The sequence below is a fragment of the Saccopteryx leptura genome, chromosome 1 (assembly GCF_036850995.1).
Source record: "Saccopteryx leptura isolate mSacLep1 chromosome 1, mSacLep1_pri_phased_curated, whole genome shotgun sequence".
In the NCBI taxonomy this organism is placed as follows: domain Eukaryota; kingdom Metazoa; phylum Chordata; class Mammalia; order Chiroptera; family Emballonuridae; genus Saccopteryx; species Saccopteryx leptura.
This window is the reverse complement of record NC_089503.1, coordinates 6556409-6572427: the sequence shown is the minus strand read 5'-3', so window position 1 is coordinate 6572427 and position 16019 is coordinate 6556409. Positions and strand designations below refer to the sequence as shown.

Here is a 16019-nt window from a genome sequence, read left to right as displayed (position 1 = left end):
GGGTACCCAGGAGGACCCTACGGGGGACACTTGGAACAGGGAAGAATGGGGTTCGAACCCTCCCTCAGGGACCTAGCACGAGGCATTTCGGGCTCCGTGCGTCAGCTTCTCCATCTGTAAAATGGACCCGAGAGCAAGAATAAAGCCGCCGGCCACCGCCAGGGGCGCGGGCTGGACAAGGCCCAGCGGCGCCCGCACGGGAGGGATGCTCGCGAGGCTGCGGGCTAGGTGGGGGTGAGGGAGTTCCCGGAGCGAGGAAGCCGGAGGACCGGCCCGCGCCGACCGGCCCCCGCTGGAGGCGGGGGGGGGGGGGGGGGGGTAGGAAGAGGGGAGGTGCGACTCGCGTCGCGCGCCGCCCGCTGCTGTCTCCTCTAGCCGTCACTCGTGAAGCCCGCGCCGCCTTGGCGCGCACGACCCTTACATAAGTGTCTCCCGAGGCGGCGGCGGCGGCGGTGCACACACGCCCCTCGGACCCGCCGGGGAAAGCGGAAGGTGCGCAACGCCGCGGGCACTTACCTCCTGGCGAACGCCTCAAGTCGTCGCCACCGCCTCCACCGACGCTACCTCCACTGACAGGGAACAGCTGCGGTCTCCGCGCAACCAAACTTGCTGCGATCCCGGCCCCGCCTTAGGACTTCCTATTGGCTCAATTAGCCCAACCCCTCCTTCTATTGGACAGTGTCCTCCGTCACTCACCACTCCCCCGCTCAGAACTCCTCCCCACGCCTGTCTGCCTGTCACGTTTAAGCCTTGGCGCCCCACGTCAGCCCCGCCTCTCGCGTCCCCAGCGGGTCTCTGGATTGGTGACGAGGCTGGAAGGGCCCGCCCCTTGCGCGCCACTACTTACTCCCTTGTCTACAGAATCCCACGTGGGCCGCCCGGCCTCCACCGCAGCCCGCAATAGGCGGAAGTGGCCGGGCACCCACACCCTGTGATTGGTTGTCGGCGGGGGTGGGGATGTGCGATTCATTCACCGGAGTAGCACGTGTCTCCCAAAGCCGCTAGCCCAACAGATTGCACCCGAGCTCAGGAATCCCGGCTAGAGGCAAATACGTGCAAGACGATGGAGAGGAGGTCGTTGGAAAGGGTTTGCGAAAGACAAGAGGAAGGAGATGGTGCACGAGTTTAAGGGACTGTGTCCTTTAGCAGCTACGGGGGTGGTGATGATAGGCAGGAGTACATCCCTGTGTGACCTTGGACAAGCAACCTTACCTCTCTGAGCCTCAGTTTCCCACTCTGCAAGTTGAGGCTACTCAGGACCTAAAGGATTTAGAAGGCTTGGTTGAACGGAAAGCTTCATAAGTCGTAAGCAAGGCTTTGTGCCAACCAGGGGATAGAGAAGTGACAAAAACAAACCAAAATCTCTGCCTTCCGGTGAGAGAACAAAGAACATAAATAAATAAAACAGGGTACATCAGATGGTAATCAGGGCATGAGAAAAATGACCTGCTTCTAGACAACTGGGAGGAACAAGGACTATGAGAACATCTTGTTAACTAAAAATTGCTAATTGAGCATGGAGAGATAATGCAAATCCATTCTCTTCTCTATGTTGTGTCTGCTGTGTTTATCTCTCCAACGTCCTAGTCCTTCCTCCCACCTATCTGGCTGAACTCCAACCTGGAGCAATCCAACATAGACATTTTAGTAGCAGAAAACTGATTAAAATCTCAATTCTCTAGACTAACATACTCATTTGATTAACAAACATTTTGAGCACCTACTATGAGCCTGGTGCTATGCCTGGGACACAGTGGTGAAAAAGACAGCTCCTACCATCATGTCATAGAGCTAACATTCTATTAGATGTCCCAGTTCAAGGACTCTTTCTACCTCACAACTTGCTTTTTTTCAGGAAAGAGTTAAAGCTGTGTGACCTTGGGCAGTTTCCAACCCTCTCTGGGTTGAACTTCCTCATAAAAGGATTTGGACTGGATGAACATCAAGTCTGTCTTTTACTTGTTCCTATTAGTCTTCTAGTGTATGACTACTTTCTGACTTCAACACTTCCTGCCTGCACTGCATTGCTTAGAAGCTCCTCAATAGTTCTAAAGTGAGTCAGTGTTGAGAGACCTAGAGAAGTTATCCCACAGCCTTCTCTGATGATAAAAACCTGCTGGGGCTCTCTAAAAACAAAACAGAGCCCTGGTGGGTAAGTCAGTTGGTTAGAGCATTGTCCTGCTACACCAAGGTTGCAGGTTCAATTCCTAGTCAGGGCATTGACTAAGATAAGTAAACCAAACAATGAATGCATAAGTAAACCAAACAACCAGTTGATTCTCTCTCTCTCTCTCTCTTTCTCTCTCTCTCTCCCTCCCTCCCTCCCTCTCCTCTCCTTTTCTCGCTCCCTCCCTCCTCCTCCCTTTTTTTCTCTAAAATCATTAAGTAAAACATTTTAAAAAGCAGATCCCTGGATTCCCAACCCCTGTGGATTATGATTCAGTAAGTCTGGGGCGGGGCCCACAAATCTTTTTATTTATATATTTATTTTTAACAGCCCCAACTGATTTTTGAGATCTGGGAAGCTTGAGAAACTTGGCTGAGTTCCTAGGAGGATGCAGGGGAGGGTGAGTCGGGACAGATAGGCTGAGACCAGCCTATGGAGACTGGCCAGGAGTTTAGCTCAGAACTAGTTCTCACTGTATTATAAGAGGTGTTCAGGCAAAGAGATATTGTGAAATATACATAATTTTAAGTTAAATATGTATATATCTACACAGCCCTTCACCTCATTTCTGGTGGGCATAATATCTTTAAGGAAAAATCTAATGGCTTCTAGTTCTGTCTGATTGTTCTGTAGGGTGTATAAAGACCCAGTTTTGAGCCATGGTAGGTGGAACACATTTGCTGAGGACTTTTTCCTGGTCTGACTCTGCAGGGCTGGATTCAAGGCCCACTACTGACTGTGTGTCCTTGGGCAAATTGCTGCACCTCTCTGAGCTTTTGTTATTTCATCTGAAAAATTAGGCTAAGCTCCAGAGTGGTGTGAGAATGAAATGCAATCACAGAGGGAAGGCTCCCAAGGAGAAGGCACACTCTGTCCCCATTGCCTACCAAGTTCAGTTAGATTCCTCTTCCTGGCTCTAAAACACTCAGAGAGTGGGCTCCTCCTATCTATCTTTCCAGATTTTTCTCTGGCCCAAGGGCAACCCTGTGTGTTCCCAGGCTCCAGTCACTTACAAGATCCCATCCCCATCACTACTGCACCAGTCTTCCCTCCTTTGAGGCTAAGTGCCAACACTACCTCCTCCAGGAAGCCTGCCCAGATTCTCCCCACCCCCAAGCCAGAGGTGGTATCCCATCCTCTTCCATGCATCCTCAACCCTTGGAATCTATTTTAAGGTGCCTTCCTTTATGTACATCAGAATTCTTACTTTGCCAGGGGTGGTGATTCTACCCTGCTCCCCTTGGCCTCACTCTTCTGCATCATTGAAACAGGATCTTGCCTGTAGTGTGTAGATGTGGATTGATTTCAATGGTTCACTATTTTTTATTTATTTATTTATTTATTTATTTATTTATTTATTTATTTTTTACAGAGACAGAGAGTCAGAGAGAGGGATAGATAGGGACAGACAGACAGGAACAAAGAGAGATGAGAAGCATCAATCATCAGTTTTTCATTGCGATACCTTAGTTGTTGATTGGTTGCTTTCTCATATGTGCCTTGACCGGGGGGCTCCAGCAGACGGAGTAACCCCTTGCTCGAGCCAGCAACCTTGGGTCCAAGCTGGCGAGCTTTGCTCAAACCAGATGAGCCTGCACTCAAGCTGGAGACCTTGGAGTCTCGAACCTGGGTCCTCAGCATCCATCAGTGGATGCTCTAGCCACTGCGCCACCGCCTGGTCAGGCCAATGGCTCGCTATTAAGGAACAACTGGGCACCTGCCCCAGTTTGCTGCCTTCCATATATCTAAGCCTCACTACAACATCAAATGGCACCAGCATGCAAGTCTCAGAACCACCTTAGGAAATAGATACTGTGTGTTCCATTCATTTCAATGTACACACTTTTTTTTTCCTGTATTGTTAACCCCTGAAATGGTTCTACACCTTCCAATGAATGGGCACGGGGTATTCTTTCTTTTTTTCTTTTTTTTTTTAAGATTTTATTTATTCATTTTAGAGAAAGGGGGAGAAAGAGAGAGAGAGAGAGAGAGAGAGAGAAGGGAGAAAAAAGGGGGGGGAGCAGGAAGCATCAACTCCCATATGTGCCTTGACTGGGCAAGCCCAGGGTTTTCGAACTGGTGACCTCAGCATTCCAGGTCGACGCTTTATCCACTGCGCCACCACAGGTCAGGCACTTTCTTTTTTTTTTTTTTTTTTTTTTTTTTGGTCAGGCACTTTCTTAATGGTGCTCCCTTTCCATCAAGGCCATGTTAAATTTGATGAAATAAGGTATTATCCCCATTTTAGGGCTGAGAGTTGTAGGTGCATGAGGTTAGGCCACTCACTCAAGGCACAGAGCTACCATGTGACGGCAGCGTGATGGGTTTGGAATTGAGGTCTCTCGGGTGAGCAGCCTGCATGATGACTCCCTACAGTCAGTCCTACCTCCTGGTGTTCCTGCCCTCACAGATCTCCTCCCCTGAGTGCTGGCAACACGCCTTGAAGGAACAGAACATGGCAAAAGTAATCGGAGGTCACTTCTGAGATTAAGTTCCCCAATGACTGGCTTCTGCCTGCCCGTGTCTCCCGCCCTCTCACTTGCTGGCTCTGATTGAAGCCAGCTGCCGTACTGTAAGCTGCTCATAGGAGAGGTCCATGTGGCAACAGTCAACAACCTACAAGAAACTGAGGCCCTCAGTGCAACAACCTGCAAGGAACCAAGTCCTACCAACAACTGTCAGAGTGACCTTGGAGGCAGATCCACCCCCAGTTGAACTGTGAGATGACTGCCGACCCCTAATGGGAGCCTGCAAGGAACCCTGAGCCAGAAGCCCAGTGAGCCGTGCGCCACGCCTGGATCCCTGACCCACAGAAACTGAGCTCACACAGGAGTGTCACTGTGAGCCACTAAATTTCAGGGTAACTTGTTATGCAGCAATAGACAATCAATAGTCTTCAATAGTATTTAAGACCAAGTATTTTCTCTACTGTCCTGGGGACAGAGAGATGAAAAATATGTTGTCCTAGTCTAGAAGGGACATGCGGCATGTGATTGCTGCTACTGTGTGTGTCTGGTTGGCTAGAGAGAAAATTGCTTCCCTAACCCAGGCTGGGGGGTCAGGCAGGCCTCCAACGGACATGGCCCACTGCAGATCTGGAAGGTAGGGACCTGCCAGATGATAAAGGCAGGGAGACAGTGGGGGGGGGGAGAGAACACATATTTCTGCTTGTTCTCCAGGGATTTGGGAAGTTTTTGTAAAATTACAAACTTGTCAAGAGGGTACCATCGTGCCTGACCTGTGGTGGCGCAGTGGATGAAGCGTCGACCTGGAAATGCTGAGGTCGCCGGTTCGAAACCCTGGGCTTGCTTGGTCAAGGCACATATGGGAGTTGATGCTTCCAGCTCCTCCCCACCTTCTCTCTCTGTCTCTCTCTCTCCCTTCTCTCTCCTCTCTAAAATGAATAAATAAAATTAAAAAATATATATATCATTGACAAAAAAAAAGAAAAGAAAAGAGGGTACCATCGTGTTAACTAGTTTCACCCTAATAAATTCAAAAATTTTTTTTTTTTAAAGAGAGGGTATTCAGTAGTTCTATGCTTTTTTTTTTTTTTTTTTTTTTTTTTTTTTTTTTTGTGGCAGAGACAGAGAGAGTCTTCGTTTTGGTTCCTTAGTTGTTCATTGATTGATTTCTTATATGTGCCTTGACCAGGGGGCTACAGCAAACTGAGTGACCCCTTGCTCAAGCCAGCGACCTTGGGCTCAAGCTGGTGAGCCTTGCTCAAACCCGATGAGCCCATGCTAAAGCTGGCGATCTTGGGGTCTCGAACCCTGGTCTTCCGCCTCCCAGTCCGACACTCTATCCACTGCGCCACCACCTGGTCTGGCTCTATGCTTGACACAAGAGCAAGTGACTCACCCCAAGACATCTTAGGAGTAGGTGTGTCAGCAAGCTCCTTCCTGCTCAGACTTTGGTGACAGTGGGGATCTGAGTTGACTATCCGGGGGTGAGGGCATGGAAGATTATGTAATGGTTCTGTTGCTTTTTAACCAGAGTCAGGGGTGGGCCCATGACTTAGCCTGTAAGGGGTGTGGTCAGGGTCGGAAGGAAGAGGCCTGGGTGTGGATCTCAGTTCACCTTTGGGGTGGGCTGGTATGGAAAGTCAGGGCCCTCTTTCTCCATTCTTCTCTTTACACTGGCTCTGTCTTAGCTCCTCTAGCTGGGACCAGGGCCTGGTGGATATTCAGAGCCCCTTCACCCAATGAGGGCCTAGACACTAAAAGCGAGGGGAAAAAGCAAGGCCAGGCCTAGGGAGAAGTCTGGGAGGAGCCAGGAGTTGCAGCCAGCACTGCCCTGACCCCACACAGGGGTGCCATGTGCAGCAGCCCAAATGCAGACGAGGCAAGACCTCTGGCCTCAAGTCCTGCCTCTGCCATCAACATGGGCAGGAGAGCAGAGTGGTTAGAGCATGGGCCTTCGAGCCAGGCTGACCTAGGCAGGGGTTCCAGCTCTGCCACTTACTGGGCACACTCTGGCCAGGTGCTTAATTTCTCTGAGCCTCAGTTCCCTGCTCTATAAAAGAGGGACAACAATGCCTACCTCATAGGACTGTCACGATATTTAAATGAAATACATGGAGGAACCAATAAAAATGCTCAGAAAATAGTGGTTAAAACAAAAGAAGTGTAGAGGATCTTCTGGACAACCCAATTATCTTTCTCTCGCCCCTGTCTTGGGAGAAATAGAGGCTGCTGGTAGTCTCGCTTTTATAGACATCTGCATTCATGATTTCATTTAAATTTCACAACAACCCATTTTACAGATGACAAAGACTGACTGAGAGGAGAAGGGATTTGGCTGAGATAGTGAATATCACCAACTCACTTTTACTGAGCACCTGCTATGCACCAAGCCCTATGTGGGCACAGCGTTATCATATTTAATCCTCTGTCCAGCATTGGGGCAAAAGTGTAATGGCCATTGTAAGGAAAAAGTACCTTCAGCCTGACCAGGCGGTGGCGCAGTGGATAGAGCGTCAGACTGGGATGCAGAGAACCCAGGTTCGAGACCCCGAGGTCACCAGCTTGAGCGCGGGCTCATCTGGTTTGAGCAAAAGCCTACCAGCTTGAACCCAAGGTCGCTGGGTCCAACAAGGGGTTACTTGGTCTGCTAAAGGCCTGCAGTCAAGGAACATATGAGAAAGCAATCAATGAACAACTAAGGTGTTGCAACGCGCAATGAAAAACTAATGATTGATGCTTCTCATCTCTCTTCATTCCTGTCTGTCTGTCCCTGTCTATCCCTCTCTCTGACTCACTCTCTGTCTCTGTAAAAAATAAATAAATAAATAAATAAATAAATAGATAAAATTAAAAAAAAAGTTCCTTCATCATCCAGATGTGCCAAGGTAGCAGGTTTGATCCCTAGTCAGGGCACATACAAGACTCAATCAATGAATGCATAAATAAATGGAACAACAAATCAATGTTTCTCTCTCCCTCTCCCTTCCTCTCTGTCTAAAATCAATAAATAAAAATTTTAAGCAAAGGTATCTTCAGACCAAAAGGCAAAGGAAGCAACTCCATAGACTATAATAGAATTTGTTATAGGGTAATTTTTAAAAAAGATTTTATTTATTCATTTTATAGAGGAGAGAGAGACGGGGGGGGGGGGGGGGGAGGCGGGGAACAGGAAGCATCAACTCCCATATGTGCCTTGACCAGGCAAGCCCAGGGTTTTGATCCAGCGACCTTAGCGTTTTAGCCACTGTGCCACCACAGGTCAGGCCTCTGTTATAGGGTAATTTACTTTCAGGATGATTGGACCAAGTGAACCAAAGTCCCAGCAGTTTCATGCAAATTATTCTCCGCTCAAGACTTCTGTAACTGTACTGTTTTTATAGTGTCACTCAGGTACTATTGATTGACAAGACAAAGGGACAAAGAATGCAGTAGCCCCAGTGGAACTGTCACCAGTTTGATATTCATCCTGGCCATTACTCACCAAAGTATTTGTTACATTTGAAGGAACACAGATCAAAGGCTTTGATGTGCTTACTGAGGACAGTGGTTGGTCAAAGGTCACAGCATGAAAGGACACAAAGACGGAGATAGTTTTGTTTGCATCTACACCTATACACACCCTCACAATCCCCTGAGTAATCTGTTCCAGGTACAGACCAGTAAATTGGGAGAAGGTGCCCAAGGTCACACAACTGCGGTGATCAAGCCACACACTCCCCAGAGACCGTTGGTCCGCAGAACCTGAGCGCTCTTAACCCTGTTCTCTGCCAATCAGGGGCAGAGCTGGGCCTGGAAAGAACCCAAGTCTTCTAACTCCCAGCCTACAGATGTCCTCCTTCTTTTTTTGAAATTTCTAATTGTAGTAAAATTTACAAAAACATAACATTTACCATCCTAGCCATTTTTATCTACAATTCAGTAATGTTACTTCCACACTGTTGTGCAACCAATCTCCAGAACTTTTTCATCCTGCAAAATGGAGGCCCTAGAGCCGTTAAACAGCTCCCCATTACCCCAACCCCCGGAAACGGCCATGCCACTTTCTGTCTCTGTTTGGACTTGTAAGGCCAGGAGCCGCCATCGTGGTCACTCACTTGCAGGTTCGCATTAGATTCAAACAGACGATAATGAATCATCGGAGCCAAGAACTGATGGGCCATTACCTTGAATCCTAGCTTACACACTGGTGGGCAAGTAAAAACACACACTGGGGCCCTGGCCGGTTGGCTCAGCGGTAGAGCGTCGGCCTAGCGTGCGGAGGACCCAGGTTCGATTCCCGGCCAGGCAGAAGCGCCCATCTGCTTCTCCACCCCTCCGCCGCGCCTTCCTCTCTGTCTCTCTCTTCCCCTCCCGCAGCCAAGGCTCCATTGGAGCAAAGATGGCCCGGGCACTGGGGATGGCTCTGTGGCCTCTGCCTCAGTCACTAGAGTGGTTCTGGTCGCAACATGGCAACGCCCAGGATGGGCAGAGCATCGCCCCCTGGTGGGCAGAGCGTCGCCCCATGGTGGGCGTGCCGAGTGGATCCCGGTCGGGCGCATGAGGGAGTCTGTCTGACTGTCTCTCCCTGTTTCCAGCTTCAGAAAAATGCAAAAAAAAAAAACACCAAAAAACACACACACTGGGCTCCAAAACCCACTCATTCAGTGCTCACAAAGCTACTGACTTATTCGAGTTTCCTAGAATCAAAGGTTTCTAGCTCACTAGCCTTATTCACCTCTGTTCCCCATCTTCTTCTCTCTGCACAAACTCTGCACAAACTGGCTTCTCCTTTAGCATTCTGCCATCTTGGCTGCCTCTCTTCTCCTCCATGTGGCCTTTTTCTGCTCTCTGCTCTCCAATGCTAATCTCAGGAACTGAGAGAGAGCAAGCTCCCGATCTGCCCCCTTTAATCCAATATTCAAATAAGGAAGTCTCTGATACAAAGTCACTTATCTGAGGCATAATGGGATTCCTCATGAGAGTGCACCAGCCCACACCAAAAAGGGTGGGAATGGCTTAGTCCTAAAACCAAACCCCAGGCTACAAGGATCCTGCCTGCCCACAGCCTGCCCCCAATACACATTAATATAATCACACCCATTCCAAGCAAGAAGGGCAACTAATATCACCTGGGCAACGGGCTTCCACGTGGGCAGTGCCATCTTTAACAAAGTGAGCATAATATATTTTATCTGTCCAACAGGACTATTCTAGGTTAGTGCTATCTTGTTTCTTTTTTTTTAATTTATTGATTTTAAATTAATGAATTAATTAATTTGAGAGGGAGAGGAAGAAAGAGACAGAGAAACATTGATTTGTTGTTCCACTTATTTATGTACACACTGGTTGATTCTTTTTTTTTTTTTTTTTTTTTTTACAGAGACAGAGAGTGAGTCAGAGAGAGGGATAGACAGGGACAGACAGACAGAAATGGAGAGAGATGAGAAGCATCAATCATTAGTTTTTCATTGCGCGTTGCAACACCTTAGTTGTTCATTGATTGCTTTTCATATGTGCCTTGACCGCGGGTCTTCAGCAGACCGAGTAACCCCTTGCTGGAGCCAGCGACCTTGAATTCAAGCTGGTGGGCTTTTTTGCTCAAACTAGATGAGCCCGCGCTCAAGCTGGCGACCTCAGGGTCTCGAACCTGGGTCCTCTGCATCCCAGTCCGACGCTCTATCCACTGTGCCACCGCCTGGTCAGGCCGCACTGGTTGATTTCTATATGTGTTTGACCAGGGATCGAACCCATGACCTTAGTGTATTGGAATGATGCTCTAGCCAACTCACCTATCCTGCCAGGGGGAGAAGTCCTGTTTCTTTCTCTCTCTCTCTCTCTCTCTCTCTCTCTCTTTTTAAATATTTATTTTATTGATTTTAGAAAGAGGAAGGGAGAGAGAGGGAGAGACAGGAATATCAATCTGTTCTTGTATATGCCCTAACCAGGGATCAAACTGGCAACCTCTGCACTTCTGGATGATGCTCTAACCAACCAAGGTATCCAGCCAAGGTTGTCTTCTTTCTTTCTTTTTTTTTTGTATTTTTCTGAAGTTGGAAACAGGGAGGCAGTCAGACAGATCCCTACATGTGCCCGACTGGGATCCACCTGGCACGCCCACCACAGGGCGATGCTCTGCCCATTTGGGGCATCGCTCTGTTGCAACCAGAGCCACTCTAGCGCCTGAGGCAGAGGCCACAGAGCCATCCTCAGCACCTGGGCCAACTTTGCTCCAATGGAGCCTTGGCTGCGGGAGGGGAAGAGAGAGACAGAGAGAAAGGAGAGGGGGAGGGGTGGAGAAGCAGATGGGCGCTTTTCCTGTGTGCCCTGGCCGGGAATTGAACCCGGGACTCCTGCACGCCAGGCCGACACTCTACCACTGAGCCAACTGGCCAGGGCATGGCTGTCTTCTTTCTTAAAACTCATCTCTGTCTTGCTATTGAGCCATCTGTTCTCAGTGTCAACATAACAGATTTGGACAGTGAGGGCTACAGGAGTTCAGGGAAGGCCAAGCTCTTCAAGGATGGTGTGGTCAGGGAAGGCTGCCTGCAGGCGGGGGAGGGATGAAAGGGGAGAGGCTGCACCCTTTGCCCCGGGGTGGAGAGACAGAACTGAGTATGACTCAGGGATGCATGGCCCCAGTGGCCTGCCCTTTGGTTTATGATGGCCACCTCAGCAGTGCCAACCTTTGCCCCCAAGTGAGCTCCCATGAGATGAGTGGAGGCACCAGACCATCTCGGAGATCAGTGACTTGCCAAGGTCCTGCAGCAGTCCTTCTCCAGGAGGACTACAGCCTCTAGAACTATGGGGACAGGGCTGCGCAGCCAGTCCTTGCGAGGCCCACGGTCCTCCTATGGCAAGCTGCAGGAGCCCTGGGGGAAGGGGGGCCGACTGCGCAGGGCGCTAAGCCTCAGACAGGGTCGTGACAAGGCCAGACCCTCGGATGGAGGCCCTGAAGGGCTGGACTCTGCTGATCAGGAACGGCAGCCAGGGTGCCTGGTGGACACGGAACAGCTGATCCAAGCTCGGCAAGGAGGCAGCTGGCGGTGGCTGAGGCAATATCAACAGGTCTGACTGATGGATAGATGAATGGGCGCTACAGGGGGAGGGTGGGGACTCCAAGGAAAGGGACCCAGAGCAGCAAAGGCTCAGAGGTAGAAGCACACGGAGCTAAGGACCAAGAAGAGAACAGAGTTTTGGGAGATGAAGCTAGAGAGAGAGGTACCCAGGGAACCATATTTCAGAGGGCCCTGACAGTGCTTGGAATTTATCCTGTAGGCACTGGGGAGTCATGGAAGGTTTTGGAGGAGGCCCGTGAGATAGCACTTGTTTCAGGATGATTAATCTGGCAGTGTGTTGGGTGGGAGGGTTTTGCTGGAGGCAAGGAGACCAGCCAGTACAACCGCCCAGGGTGATATCTCATGTTCCTCTTCCCCGGGAAAGGGGGGATCCAGCCCACCTTGGTGGGAGCTGCACTCCAAGCCCCTGCCTCCTCCTGTAGAAGAAAGGGTCCTTAATGCTTCTGTCTCTGGGGTCTACCACCACCTCGTGGCTGTAGGTGGAACAACACCTGAAGCCCACCGCTCAACCTGATCTCCCCTCTCTTCTGTCTTCCCGCAGGTGAGGAGAAGGTGGGAGAGCTTTGTTGCCAGTTTCCCAAGTGTGACCCTCAGCCGGCCAGCCTCTCCGCAGCCCCCTCTGGGCACCACCAGCTAAGGATGCTAGAAGCCACGGTGGCCCCTGCTGTTACCCAGATGAGACAGCCACTTCTGTTGACCTACCTCCTCGTGACCCGTCCGGACTGTGGTTGGAGTGGCCCCCTCTACGTGGACGGGTCGGCCCTTCCTTACATGGCCTGAAGCCTCTGCTCCGTTGAGGACCCCGCATTGCTCCTCTGCTCTTTCCTCTGCTCTGGTCTTCTGCTCCGGGGCCCTCTCTCAGCTAAGACTCCCAACTTGGCTGAGGAGAGCTTGGCTCTGCCTCCTGGTGGATTCTGCCCTCTGGAGAAGGTCATGGGGTCCCCCTGGACAGGGACATGAATGAGGGTCTTAGAAACCTGCCCAGAGGCCAGGGTGTCGATGCCCCTGACTCCCACTCAAGACAGTCACATACTTCCAAGAGAGAACTCAGTGAAGCCAGAACTGTGGCTGAGAGGCTCTCCAACCTGTCTTGTCACTGGGCCACGTCCCTCCTGCCCTTCTTTCCTGCCAGCTGATGGTGGTGGGTGGGGCATGGGCCTCCCTCCCAGCCCGCGAGCCCCCTGAGGGCAAGGAGTGAGACTGGGGGGTCCTCAGTGCCAGTATTCTGTGGCCAAAAGGCTCAGGCCGGGATGTGGTCACTTCCACTTATACAGTGTCCCAGTGAAGGAAACAAGGGAAACCTTTCCTTCCCCTGTGACAGAGGGGTAAACTGAGGCCCAGAAAGGGGAAGGCACTATTGTCTTTGGCATCTCCGACCCCACCTCTACCCAGTTCCCAATATGAGTTGAACACAGGAATAAAGACTGCTAAGGTGCTGTAAATGATTTGCCTGGTGACTAACTCGCTTCTAGGCCTCTCCCAACCCCGTGGGGGCAGGCCCGCCCCAGAGCTCTTCAGAATGGTGGGGCCAGGGCAACAGGGGCAGGTCCCCCTGCACCAACCAGATCCCTAGGAGGCTAGGTCTTTCCTGCCACTTTTTTTTTTTTTTTTTTTTTTTTGAGAGAGCGAGCGATAGAAAGGGAGAAAGATGAGAAGCATCAACTCGTAGTTGCGGCACTTCAGTTGTTCATTGATTGCTTTTCTTTTCTTTTCTTTTTTTTTTTTTTTTTTTTTTTTTTTTTTTCCTGTATTTTCCTGAAGCTGGAAACGGGGAGAGACAGTCAGACAGACTCCCGCATGCACCCGACCAGGATCCACCCGGCACGCCCACCAGGGGGGGCGCTCTGCCCACCAGGGGGCGATGCTCTGCCCCTCCGGGGCATCGCTCTGCCGCGACCAGAGCCACTCTAGCGCCTGGGGCAGAGGCCAAGGAGCCATCTCCAGCGCCCGGGCCATCTTTGCTCCAATGGAGCCTTGGCTGCGGGAGGGGAAGAGAGAGAGAGGAAGGAGGGGGGGGGGGTGGAGAAGCAAATGGGCGCTTCTCCAATGTGCCCTGGCCGGGAATCGAACCCAGGTCCCCCGCACGCCAGGCCGATGCTCTACCGCTGAGCCAACCAGCCAGGACCCATTGATTGCTTTTCATATGTGCCTTGACCAGGGTGCTCAAGCCCAGGCAGTGACCCCTTGCTCAAGCCAGTGACCTTGGGCTTCAAGCCAGTGACCTTTGGACTCAAGCCACCAACCTTGGGATCATGTTAATGATCCCATGCACAAGCTGGTAACCTCAGGGTTTTGAACCTGCAATCTCAGTGTCCCAGGTCAATTGTCTATCCACTGTGTCACCACCGGTCAGGAACTGCCACCTCACCCTGTGCTAACTCCAGCCAGCTTCGGAGGACCTGGCTGTCACCAGCATCTTGCCTTTGTGCTCTGGCCTGAGACAGGACTCACTCTGAGGCTCAGACAGGGGAAGGGGCTCACCCAGGACCACACAGAGGGGAGTGTCTAACCCCGAAGAGCCCAAGCTCTTTGAGAGACTCTGGCTCTTCATGGGTGGTCCTAGATTCTTCTAGTTCAATCAGACACAAATTGAAAGGTGAGGGAGCAGCTGCAAGCATCCTGGTATAGTTCTGTTCAGTGGGTGTGAGGAGACCTGAGGACCCAACAACGGGCAGAGGGGAGGTTCCCTGTATCCCCAGAGCCCAGGACCCTAGCAGGGCCACTGAGGAGCAAGAGCGGTCCTGGGAATATTTTGTCCCAGGCAGCCACAGGACAGAGACTGGGATGCTTGCTGGCTTGGAACCTGGACCGTGGGAACTGACCAGAACCTCAAGCCCAATTAGTCACAAATTTTAGATATTCCCTGCCCAGAGGACACGCCTCCTGCAGTAGCCCCTGGGGTGCTTCTGGGGGACTCTAGGATGCCAGGAAAGATAGTTTGAGTCCACAGCTCTGACAAACCTCTGGATGTCCCGAGGAGGAAACTGAGACCCCGAACGGGCCGGAGTTCTCATCGTCCCCCAGGTCTCTGCCCTGGAGGTTTGTCCTGGTTTATTTGTCCCCAGGGATTCTCCAGCCTGACACTCTGCTGTTCTTCTTCTAGGGGTCACGCTCTGTGATCAGTTTGTCCAACTATGAATTTCTGTCACCCACAAGACAGAGATTTCCATGGGGACCTGGCTTGCTCACCACTGAGACTCCGGTGCCCCACTCAGGGCCCACCTAGCACATAGTAGGTCCTCTATATGTGATTCTTAGGAGAGTGAGAGACCAGCCTGAAGTCATCCACTGAGTTGGTGGCTGATCTGGACCTTGCAGGACACAGGTCTGTGGACTCCCCACTCAGGCGGAGCAGTTCGGGCCCAGCCTCCTCAGCAACCAGCCCCATCACCAAGGAGCACATCTCCAGCGCCCCTGGCGGAGGCTTTCACTGAAACACACACGGACTCCGACAGGTTGTTTCTGAAGATGGCCTGACCACCCCACCCATGCTGTGTACCAGTCTTAGACTGTGTCTTTGCCACACCTCCCTTCGAGAGGGGGATTCTGTTTCCCTCCCCTGGAATCTGGGTGGGCCCCGTGACCTGCTTTGACCAATAGAATGCGGTGAAATAGTGTCCTGGGGCTTCTGGGCCTAGGCCCGAAGAGGCCTTGCAGTAGCCGTTTTGCCCTCTGGGAAGCCAGCTGCCATGGGAAGAAGTCCAGGCAACCCTGCCAATGGGTAGAAAGGTGGCCCACAAACCGATCCGACATGTTCTAATCCCCAGAACCTGTGAATTGGGGGGAGGGGGGGGTCTTTCTAAATGTAATAATGAACGGTCTTTGAGATGAGGAGATCAGCCTGGATTACTGGGTGCAGGGCCTAAGTCCAATGACAAGTCACCTGAAACAGACACACAGAAGAAAGGACACAGAAGAGAAGGCCACGTGAAGGTGGAGGCAGAGACTGGAGTGATGTGGCTAGGAGCCCAGGAAGCCCAGAAGTGCCGTCAGCTGGGAGGCTCAGGGAGGCTCCTCCCGGAACCTCTGGAGGGAGCTCGGTCCTGCTCGCACTTGATTTGCGGCTTCTGGCCTCCGGAACCATGAGAGAATCGATTTGTTCTTTTAAGCTCCCAAGTCTGAAGAACTGTTACAGCAGTCCCAGGAAACTCACACAGTGTGGTTATGATTCCACCTGGCAGAGTGTGGCCAGGTGTTCACCCAGCCTGCACGTCCCCGCCAGACGTTTCCCAGCCCTCCTTGCAGGTGAGCGTGGCTCGGTGGCGAGCTCCCTCCAGCACAATGTGGGCGGAAGTGCAGGCACACCCCCAGACCCATGCATGAAACCTTGCC

The 16019-nt window shown here is 51.5% G+C and overlaps 2 protein-coding genes across 2 annotated transcripts in view; one reads left to right on the top strand and one right to left on the bottom strand.

Annotated features, from left to right (window-relative positions):
- PC (pyruvate carboxylase) overlaps positions 1-636 on the bottom strand; it is a 108865-nt gene extending 108229 nt beyond the window's left edge. Inside the window, exon 1 of the mRNA XM_066345620.1 lies at positions 517-636. The gene's annotated coding sequence lies outside the window, so the exon portion shown is untranslated. The remainder of the gene's footprint in view (positions 1-516) is intronic.
- Positions 637-11304: 10668 nt separating this feature from the next.
- On the top strand, positions 11305-13129 carry C1H11orf86 (chromosome 1 C11orf86 homolog). The gene is made up of 2 exons (XM_066360359.1): positions 11305-11676; positions 12229-13129. The coding sequence occupies exons 1-2, from the start codon at positions 11413-11415 to the stop codon at positions 12322-12324; spliced, it is 360 nt and encodes a 119-aa protein (XP_066216456.1). The 5' UTR covers positions 11305-11412; the 3' UTR covers positions 12325-13129.
- Positions 13130-16019: the final 2890 nt, after the last annotated feature.